Below are 11,184 nucleotides of genomic sequence, written 5' to 3' on the forward strand. Positions count from 1 at the left end.
GGCAAATCCTACAGGCCGCCCCGAGAGCGGGGGCCGCCCAGCGCCTGCCCCGCCCGGCCCGGCCCGGCCCGGCCCGGCCCGGGGCGCCCCGGGCTCTGCCTTACGGCGCCAGCCGGGCGGGAGCGGAGCGGGGCGGGGCCGGGCCGGGCGGACACGGGCGGCGCCGCCCCGCCGGCTCTCACCGTGCTCACCAGCTGCCCGTCCCCCTCCTCCGGGCCCCCTTCCCCCGGCGGCCCCGGCTGCTGCTCGGGATCCCGGGCGGCCCCCATCCCGGCTCCAGCAGCGCCCCCGACCCGCCGCACCGGAAGGAGCGGGACTGACCTGACGTCATCACATCTGCGACGCACTCGCCAGTAGGAAGCGCGACGGGCTGCTATGGCAACCGGGCCGCCATCTTGTTGGGAGGGGGGGGGGCTGAGTCCCAGTCGGTGCTGAGGCCGTATTGGCGAACCCCCGTCCCGCGGGGGCAGCGAGCCGGAGGCGCCCGGCCCGGCCCGGCCCGTCCGAGCGCGGCCCGGCCAACGCGCCGCTAGTGGCGGGCACCGGGAGCCCGGCGAGGGAAGCGCAGTGCTCGCCGCGGGAGCCCGGTTCGGACAGGCTGGGAGTGGCCCGTTCGGGCGCCGCGTCTGGCAAACAGGCCGGGGCACCATCCCTGCCAGCCTGGCTAGTGCCGCCCCCAGGAGCTGAGCCCGGCCTCACCGACCCCTGGCAGGGCCTTGGCCTCCCAACAGCCTCTGGCAGCGAGCTCCGCGGGGCCACTGCGCCTCGTCCTCTGGCTTGTTCTGACCTGCTGCCTGTTCACTTCAGGGGGGACCCCTGGTTCTTGTGTTCTGAGGAGGAGTAAATAACACTTCCTGATTGACTTTCTCCACCTCAGTCATGATTTTATAGACCTCAATCGTATCCCCCCTTAGCCGTCTCTTTTCCAACCTGAAAAGTCCCAGTCTTATTAATCTTCTCTCATACAGAAGCTGTTCCATATCCCTAATCATTTTTGTTGCCCTTTTCTGAACCTTGTCCAATCCAATATATCTTTTTTTGAGATAGGGCGACCACATCTGCACGCAGTATTCAAGATGTGGGCGAACCATGGATTTATATAGAGGCAACATGATATTTTCTGTCCTATTATCTATCCCTTTCTTAATCATTCTGTTCGCTTTTTTGACTGCCACTGCACATTCAATGGATGTTTTCAGAGAACTACCCACAATGACTCCAAGATCTCTTTCTTGAGTGGTAACCCCTAATTTAGACCCCATCATTTTATATGTATAGTTGGGATTATGTTTTCCAATGTGCATTGCTTTGCATTTATCAACACTGAATTTCATCTGCCATTTTGTTGCCCAGTCACCCAGTTTTGTGAGATCTCTTTGTAGCTCTTCGCAGTCTCCCTGGGACTTAACTATCTTCAGTAGTTTTGTATCATCTGCAAATTTTGCCACCTCACTGTTTACTCCTTTTTCCAGATCAGTTATGAATATATTGAATAGGACTGAACCCACTACAGATCCCTCCGGGACACCACTATTTACCTCTCTCCATTCTGAAAACTCACCATTGATTCCTACCCTTTGTTTCCTATCTTTTAACCAGTTACCAATCCATATGTTATGCTGGATGTAGAATAATAGAATATTAGAGACCTAGTCCAATCCCCTGCTCAAAGCAGGACCAACACCAACTAAATCATCCCAGCCAGGGCTTTGTCAAGACGGGCCTTAAAAACCTCTAAGGATGGAGATTCCACCACCTCCCTGGGGAACCCATTCCAGTGCTTCACCACCCTCCTAGTGACATAGCGTTTCCTTATATCCAACCTGGACCTCCCCCACTGCAACTTGAGACCATTGCTCCTTGTTCTGTCATCTGCAACCACTGAGAACAGCCTAGCTCCATCCTCTTTGAAACCCCCCGCTTCAGGTAGTTGAAGGCTGCTATCAAATCCCCCCTCATTCTTCTGCAGACTACATAACCCCAGTTCCCTCAGCCTCTCCTCATAAGTCATGTGCCCCAGCCCCCTAATCATTTTTGTTGCCCTCCGCTGGACTCTCTTCAATTTATCCACATCCCTTCTGTAGTGGCGGGACCAAAACTGGACGCAATACTCCAGGTGTGGCCTCACCAGTGCCGAATAGAGGGGAATAATCACTTCCCTCGATCTGCTGGCAATGCTCCTACTAACTAACTTCTTGTTAACATCTGGAAATGCAGGCAGCCAGGGTGCAGTCTGTGTTACTGTGCCATGGCCTGTGCCCAGCATGCTGGGCAGCTAATGAGAAGCAGCTGGCTCCACCTCAACCCCTCCGGATGCCCTTTAAACAACACAAATCTTGATTTTCAAATGTATGTGCGGCACTGCCTGTTTTGTATGCGTGTGTGCATGAAAATCCAGGATTTTGCATCAGAATTTGCAGGCACACATTTGGCAGCAGATATTGTAGATCTATCCTGGGACACAAGAAGGATTTTGGACACGGCGTAAGCTGCTGCACTTGGAATCCAGTGCCATTCAAAGATCATCCTTACAGGCTCCCCACAGATCAGTCTGGGGGAAATTTGGCACTTGAAATTTACATAAGATTATTTTTAAATCAAGCAAATTACCAGGGTCGTCTTTCTTCAAAAGGGGCTTATAAAGAAGACAACATGAACTGGAGAATGTGTGCTGTGGTTATTTGTCATCTCTCCCACTTCCTGTCTGGTGCTGGTTCCATAAAGCAGCTAGGTGTTAAACTGCCTATAGATTTGCTCAGAGGAGCATGAGAGTATAACCCATATTTAGAGCAGCTGCAGAGACCTTTACAATCATTTACAGTCCTTGAAATATGTATTTGCTAAAGCAGCAAAATACAAATAAATAAACCAAGAGGAGAGAAAAGTGGATTGAAACTGCAGTTTAGTGTGCAGATGAAACAAAAATATGTCATGGGGAGTTAATGAAGAGGAAGTCCAGCCCTTAGAACTTGCCTGACTATTTAAATATTTTAAATCTTATACTACACGAAGAAACAGTCTTTCTCCACAAGGTCATTTGTACTATAAGTATATACAAAGAAAAAAACGTAGTTGTCCAAAATTGTACACAGCTGTAACTGCTGAATTTACAAGAACAATGGGATGCTTTGTCTAGTAAAATATTCCCCATTAAGATAGCTTTAAACTTGAAAAATACAAGAAAAATTGTACTATTAATTCCAAATCAGGAATAGAGGGATCTTGTAAAGATTGGATTTGGTATCTAACTCAGTTCACCCTATGGATGTCAGAGGGACCACAATTGTAGACATTAACCCATTTGCTTCATCATATCATCAGTAAATATTTCCCTCATTACATCTAAAATAAGCTGGAATTTAACTGGGGAAAAAAGTTGTTGCAGCTCCAATCCTCCATTGGGAGCTGGAGCTTGTCATCTCTTCTGCACCTCCCTCACCAACCGGATGAACATGAAAGATGTTTCTCTTCTGTTTTGTAATCTGATTTAAAACTTCATCTTGATCAGTTACAAAGCGGAGCACAGTCAGAAGGGTTCAACATATGCATTTATGAACTAAACTTTTTTGCTTCAATAAAGGTTTGGATATAGGCAAACAAAAGCCCTTTCTATTGATTTGGTTGGGTGAAGCTTTACCATTTCTTCTAGTAAAGTGAGCCAAGTGATGGGAGGATTCTCTCTTTCAGACTCTTCATTCAGGCCTAGTTCACAGATGGTGGACTTCTCCAAAGCCTCCAGCCTACAATATAAAGGAATTTTACCGTGTATTATATTGTATTATATTGTTTGACAAAGATTTACTAATTTGTGGCCAGATTTTATCTGCCTATGCTTATATTTTATCTATCAGCATGCGTTAAAATAGCACCCAAAGACATCAATCAGAATTGGCACCCCCGGGTACTGTGGCGCTTTTCATACATACAGGAAAAAACTGTCTTTGTCCCTGAAGAGTTTACAGTTTAAGACAAGACACAGGAAGTGAGTGTGATGAACAAGAGGAGAGAAGTGGGAAGGAAAGCCAAGGCTAGTAATAAGCTCATACTGGTACATAGGTTCACTGGAGGTTTGAGCCTGTATCCATTGAAGTCAATGGGAGTGTTGTCCTTGACTTAATTGGGTCAGGATTAGGCATTTCATGGGTAATGTGATTGTTTGTGGGGGGAAAACTTTCTAATTATTTCAATCAGTCAATAATATCAGCTCTTCCTAAGCACCCTTCAACATGGTCATCGTTGACTGGCTGGTTGCTGGATGATATCCCAGCAGAAGTGTGGATGAGGAGTCCGAGAGAGGAGAATGTGTTGGCCTTACGGATCAGTTCTGTATGTAGTGAGCAACATGGAGGGAGCATGAAACCCTTCGTGGGAGGAGCAGAGCAATGGCTGCCCAAGTCTGAAAGGACGAAATAATGGCCCTAGGAGTGTGAGTGGGGAGATGCTCGGTTACAATTTAATAAATTCCTTATCACAATCTGATGAACTTGTGACTCATTCCTCTGCCCCTGTGCTTAGGCAGTGTGGCATTTAGGGTTCTAGCTAGTACGTCGTATTGTGTAGCAGGGTTTGATGAAGAGCCAGCTTTCATTTTCTGCAAAGCCAAGCCCACTTGTTTCCATTTACTAGAACAGGAAGCTTAGAGGGCACAAGTACTCCTGCGACTGCAAGCTGCCCAGACCATGGCGATCCTGCACTTAGGTGAGTCCTCGTTAGGCATTTATTCATCACCTTCGTATTTCTTTCTCTTGTTGGCAGTGTTCCACGCCAGGAGGGTGGGGAGTGTGTCCCGCAACAGGCTCCGTGTTCCAGCAACGTGAGGGCCTGACAGGGAAGCAGACCAGGCCAATGTTAGGTAGAATTCCCTAGGACAGGGTTTCTCAAACTTCATTGCACCGTGACCACCTTCTGACAACAAAAATGACTCCATGGCTCCAGGAGGGGGGACCCTCACCCAAACCCTGCTGCCCAGGGGGTGGGAAGGGGGTGGCGGTGGCAAAGCCCGAGCCCCACCGCCCCGGGCAGGGGCGGGGGAAGGAGGGGCAAAGCCGAAACCCAAGGGCTGAAGCTCCGGGGAGGGGGGCCCTGTAACCTGAGCCCCGCTGCCCAGGGCTGAAGCCACTGGGCTTCAGCTTTGGCCCCGGGCCCCAGCAAGTCTAAGCCAGCCCCGGTGACCCCATTAAAACGGGGTCACCGCGACCCACTTTGGGGTCCCAACCCACAGTTTGAGAACCGCTGCCCTACGGGATCGTGAGTCGGGTGGCTTATTTGTACATTTCAGGGGGAAAGTTATTACTTGTCTGAGTGGCTGTAATTTGGGAGTGGAAATTATTCTTAAAACCAAATTTGAGCGTCAGGAAGGGCTAGCTGCTCTGAATGTGATCCTCCTGAGACACTAGGTGCATACTCCGAGTAGCTAACCCCACTCCCTGCTTGTTCCGCTGTGGCTACACTCTATTTTTCATACGCTAGCTTGCTCTGAGCTAGTGTAGGCCTGACTCCTTGAGCTGGGAATTTACATCTCTAGCTCAAAGTGTAGACATACTCTAAGCCTCTTGGTAGACAAGACCCAAGACACAATTCCTTGCTCTGCTACAGACTGCCTGTGTGACCTTGTGCATGTCATATAGTCTCTGTGAAATGAGAATAATGGTACTTGCGTACCTCATAGGGCTGTTGTGAGGATAAATCACTTAACGATTGAGACGTGCTCAGAGACTACGGCAATAGGGGCCATCGAAGATACTCGCTTCTATGAAGTGCTTCCAAGGGCTGTCAGAGAAGTGATTGCTTTCTCGTTCATTCTCCCCGGCATCTGAGACTCCTGTGTTTTGATCCTACAGTGTGACTCAAACAGATTCATTGAAGCAGAGCATCTGAAGGACTATGTAGAATTCCATACCTCTGGCTTGAGAGGATGCAACGGCTCTCTTTCCTACTAGTTTTGAACCTTTTTGTTTATTTTTTTACTAAGGCCTTGTCTACACTAGACGGTGTGTGTAGTATAGCTATACCAGTTTAGCTATATCAGCAAACCCTCCTAGTGGACATACAGCTTATATTGGCAAAAGATATAAGCCAGTATATTGCCAGTATACTTTGTATTTAGTCCCTGAACAAAATAAGCTATATCAGCAAAATGACTTTTTTGCTGGCATAACTGTGTCTGGAGCTGTTGCTCGCATAGCGATGTCAGTTAGAGGTGTGATTTTTTTCACAACTCTAACTGACATAGCTATGTCATAAGAACGGCCATACTGGGTCAGACCAAAGGTCCATCTAGCCCAGTATCCTGTCTTCTGACAGTGGACAGTGCCAGGTGCCCCAGAGGGAATGAAGAGAACAGATAATCATCAAGTGATCCATCCCCTGTCACTCATTCCCAACTTCTGGCAAACAGAGGCTAGGGACATCATCCCTGCCTATCCTGGCTAATAGCCATTGATGGACCTATCCTCCATGAATTTATCTAGTTCTTTTTTGAACCCTGTTATATGTCTTAGCCTTCACAACATCCTCTGGCAACAAGTTCCACAGGTTGACTGTGCATTGTGTGAAGACATACTTCCTTTTGTTTGTTTTAAACCTGCTGTCTATTAATTTCATTTGGTGACCCCTAGTTCTTGTGTTATGAGAAGGAGTAAATAACACTTCCTTATTTACTTTCTCCACACCAGTCATGATTTTATAGACCTCTTGTCACAGAGTTTGCGGGAGACAAGCCCTGCACCCCCGGCTTCCTGCGATTCACCATGACTCTCAACCAGCTAGTAAAGCAGAAGGTTTATTTAGACGACAGGAACACAGTCCAAGACAGGTCTTGCAGGTACAGACAACAGGGCCCGTTCAGTTAGGTCGATCTTGGAGGGCCAGGGAGGCCAGAGCCCTGTCTGGGCTCCCCTCCATGTTACCAGCCAGCTCCAAACTGCAAACTCTCCATCCCCTCCTCTCCCTTTGTCTCTTTCCCGGGCCAGGAGGTCACCTGATCTCTTTGTTCTCCAACACCTTCAGTTGGCACCTTTGCAGAGGAGGGGCCCAGGCCATCAGTTGCCAGGAGACAGGGTGTCGGCCATTCTCTGTGCAGACAGCATCACACTGGCCCCCTTGGGCTCTGCAACAATCACACACCCCTAGACATGCAAGAAATGCTTAGGGGAAACTGAGGCACCCACACAGCACTCAGAGAAAACATTAAGAACATTCCCACTTCATCACACCTCTATCATATCACCACTTAGTCATTTCTTGGCCAAGCTGAAAAGTCCCAATCTTATTAATCTCTCCTTATACGGAAGCCGTTCCATACCCCTAATTCCAATTTTAATGTCTTTCTTGAGATGGGCCAACCACATCTGCACACAGTATTCAAGATGTGGGCGTACCATGGATTTATATAGAGGCAATATGATATTTTCTCTCTTATTATCTATCTATCTCTTCATGATTCCCAACATTCTGTTAGCCAGCAAAACTTTTAAGTGTAGACCAGCCCTAAGTACATGTCAGCTGTTCGTGGCTGCCACATAGAAGACTAGACTGGGTCAAGAGACCCAAACTCTTAGCCCACCTCGAAGTGAATAAGTGTCCATGGGACACTGGCCATGCTGAGAACATTTTAATAAGTATTTTGATACAGGTAAGAAAAGGAAGAAAACAAAACAAAAATCAAGTTAGGCGCTTAAATAAAATTGGCCTGATTTTCAGAGGCACTGATCATGCACAACTTGTTTTGAAGCCATTGGGAATGGCAGGTGCTCAGTTCCTCTAGAATTAATTGAAGTGGCTAATTTTGGAGGTAGGGGCCTACCTTTAGGCAGCCAGGTTTGAACATGTTGATCAATATGTAAAACAAAGGCAAACGGTGATTTTTATAATAATTGTAAAATTTAAAAACACATTTTGAAGGCGACTGAGTGACCTCGGTCTCATTCTGCTGTTACCAAGGTGCTTTAAATGTCATAAGTCTCTTTCACATAAATTCATAGCAAAACTCAGAGAAATAACAGTCACCGTTCTGTAACTCCTAGGACAGCTCAGCTAAAGGACTCGGGGACAAGGCGTGTATCACGTAGAGATGGAGAAGGTGTGCTGGAACCTGTAAGCGCCAGTAGGTGCAAGAGGCATGTGAGTGGGCAGGCACAGAACTGACAAGAAATCCTCCCAAAGTGACCAGGTTTCCAGCCCCGGTGGAAGCAGCTCCTGTTGCTATAAGGAATTCTGAAGCGGATTTTTTGGCGGCCTTTCCTGGATCTAAGTCTGGGGTAGCAGGCTGCTAATACCCCTGATTCTCTCCTCTCATTTCTAGCTCTTTGTTGCCTATGGCTTCTCCTGCAAAGAACAGCTGTGGCAGCTGGGTCCATAAGAGTCCAGTGTGGGGAAACAGCAATCCTACCCTGTCCCACTGCTGCTGGAGGGCTGCACAACTACTGGGCCATTGGCTGGTACAAGGTAACCATGTTAACCATCCTGGAAAGTCACAACCTTTCTGATCCATAACAAATTTCATTATAAGCTTCTCATGGCCACCAAACCCAGCGCATGTCTCCCTGGGATCCTGCCCTCCCTACATTATTTCACAAGCCGCGAATTGTTGGGCAGATAGGAGAATAGACCCAGAGAGGACTATGGCAGTGCTCCTTCTGTTATTCCTCCTGACTCCTGGAGGAGGTGGTAGCTCCTCCATGTAGCTGCTGTGGGCTCTCCCTTCAGTGACATTAAAGGCCTCATCTTCATGTCCAGCTTCCAGGTTTGGGGGGAGGGGGCGTTTTAGCACGTTGTCTCAGTTGGGCTGCACCTGTTTCATATGAAAGAAACATTCATTTGCACATGCAGCTCTGCTAGCTGGGTGACCTACTACCTAATTTATACAAGCAAATGGGGCGTCACCCACTTTTATGGTCACAGTCAGCTGTACATGCAAATGTTTGCACAAAAATGGAAGTCAGCATGTTTGGATCTAAGATCTCTGGCAACTGCTCATCCCTGTTCAACATCTGACATGCTAATGGGGCTTCTGTTGGGGCACTGCAGGTAGCCAATGAGAGTCATGAAACGGGGCTGATTCGGAGACATGAGAACAGCACGCATGTGTATTTGGGGACCCAGAGGAAGTTCCTGATGGATGTGCAGCAATCCCTGGTCATTCCTGAGGTCCAGCTGGAGGATTCTGCTGTGTACCGCTGTTCCCTGTGGGCCAGAGTTGGGCATTTCAATCAGCAGGCAGACATTATCCTGCAGGTATCAGGTGAGTTGGCAGCACAATATTAATAGGGCTGGAATCACAGCCAAACATCACAGGGATACAAATGAGCTTTCAAAAAAGACGTGGCACAGAGCTTTTGGCCTCCTCCAGCAAAAGGCAATGGGCTAAAGAAACTAGTGAGATTTGGAGTGATAACCCAGATACAGGGGCAGAAAGTACGTTGTTCAGTTCATTGTAATTCCCAAGGGCTGGACTGAGCCTTTAACCTCAGCCCTGAGTAGGAGGCAGTATAGAGCTGTGCCTGCCCAGGAAGGACTTGTGATTTGGAGAGTCACCATTCCTCTCCTGCTCCCCCTCTTGCACCTGGGTGGGGGAAGTGAGCTGTGACACCTTTTGAGCATGCAGTTTACTTCCCCCCTCATGCCTGGCCAGGCCAGCCGTGACTCTGCCCACTTGCTCCCAGGGGGAGGCTGCTGCCTCTACTCTGCCCCTGCCCTGGACCCAAGAAGGTCACCCATAGGGTGTGAGGCCTTGCCTTCCTGCATAGCCACACAGGACCAGGGTACAATCTTGCCCTGTGTTTGTGAAATCAAAGTGCTGCTAGATTCACCTCTGTGTGTGCATTTCAATAAAGAAATGTTTGTTAAAATTATGGAGTTACTGACACTAAGAAAAACATTTTACAAAGGTTCAAAACTATTAACATGTACAAAAGTGGAAAAAGGATGTAGGCTAGAGATGGTGAGTTGTCGCCAAACACAAGAAGCCTGTGCCTGGCTCCTAGCACTGCAGGACTGTGCCCTCCCAGAGAAGGGCCTTTTGGACTCCTTTGTGGGACTGTCCACCAAGCGACCAAATGCAGCCCTGGTGTAAGTGTGTGCCACGTCATTGAAATCAGTGAGTCACGTGCTCAGGGCTGAATTTGGCCCAGTGTGTTTGTTTGCTGCATTGCTAACTTGTGAAAGTGCCCTGGGGCAGGCAGGAGGAATTGGATTTGGGTTCCAGGTTATGGAAATGATTGCCTAATTATTACCACCAGTCCCTGAATTCCTATACTATTTGTCAGACAACATACTTGACAGACAGATTAGGCCTGTATAGGAGCTTAGATGTCACTTTCCCCAGGATCTATATGCAGCCATTTCTGAGTTAGAAATCTTTCTATTCACCAGTGACACTGCACAACAAATATTGGATTCATCTGAAAATCCAGGTGGGGACTTAGGGAGCCAGACTGTGATTTCCTGCATTGGAATCTGGCCAAGAAACCAAGGCAAACACCCCTGCTCTTGAGAAAAGGGTCCGGGGACCTCTAAGGATGGAGCATGGGTTCTGAACTGCCTCAGAAGGAAGAGTATCACCCGGGCCACTGCCTGCAGCACCTGGGTTTCTCTTGGAGGTCTCTCATCTAAGCATTGACCTGGCCTGGTCATACTTAGCTCTGAGATCTAACACCGTGCCTCAGTAGTGTGGCTTGGGGCTGTGAAGTCTCAGTACATTGCAACCTGATCACTGTGTGCTATTGCTGGGGTAGTTTGATATTTCAGATCAATAGCTGGGTGTGTCCAGAGTGAGCTGTTATTTGCTGCAGTTCTCACCTCCCAGGGCACCAGCCACCTAGATGGAGCAATTAACTCAATGGTGTTTTCAGTCTAACAACGATGCAGGATAAACAACTGACTGTGGGATGAAAGCCATGAAGCTGCAAGGTGTGGAATACTGGAAATGCAATAGAAGAAGGTGGATCACTCAGTGCTGGCATCAGAATTGAGCCACAGCCGGGAAGATTGGAGTAAACCTGTACTTAAAACCTGCTTCTTGCAAGGAGCCTTCCCACACAGATTTCCTCAGCAGCCTCCCACGCTGAATTGCTGTGTCTCTCACTGTGTCTGACTGGAAGCACTCTGAGGCAGGGATCTTGTCTTTCTAGGTTTCCTGTGAAGAGCCACAGACTGGTTCAGAGGTATAGAAATAATGTCCAGGTC

The 11,184-nt window shown here is 48.4% G+C and overlaps 2 protein-coding genes across 4 annotated transcripts in view; one reads left to right on the forward strand and one right to left on the reverse strand.

The window, feature by feature from the left end:
* DNTTIP1 (deoxynucleotidyltransferase terminal interacting protein 1) overlaps positions 1–313 on the reverse strand; it is a 14,742-nt gene extending 14,429 nt beyond the window's left edge. The window contains exon 1 of one of the 3 annotated variants that reach the window (XM_034787785.1): positions 192–313. In XM_034787785.1, coding sequence (XP_034643676.1) covers positions 192–269 — 78 coding nt within the window. In that variant the 5' untranslated portion in view covers positions 270–313. Of the gene's footprint in view, positions 1–182 lie in introns of all 3 variants that reach the window. The other 2 variants (XM_034787784.1, XM_034787786.1) reach the window with 2 other exon arrangements.
* Positions 314–3,822: 3,509 nt separating this feature from the next.
* LOC117885948 (CD83 antigen-like) lies at positions 3,823–10,297 on the forward strand. The gene is made up of 3 exons (XM_034787527.1): positions 3,823–4,698; positions 8,303–8,445; positions 9,028–10,297. The coding sequence occupies exons 1-3, from the start codon at positions 4,680–4,682 to the stop codon at positions 9,262–9,264; spliced, it is 399 nt and encodes a 132-aa protein (XP_034643418.1). The 5' UTR covers positions 3,823–4,679; the 3' UTR covers positions 9,265–10,297.
* Positions 10,298–11,184: the final 887 nt, after the last annotated feature.

The sequence above is a fragment of the Trachemys scripta genome, chromosome 12 (genome assembly GCF_013100865.1).
Source record: "Trachemys scripta elegans isolate TJP31775 chromosome 12, CAS_Tse_1.0, whole genome shotgun sequence".
Lineage (NCBI taxonomy): Eukaryota > Metazoa > Chordata > Testudines > Emydidae > Trachemys > Trachemys scripta.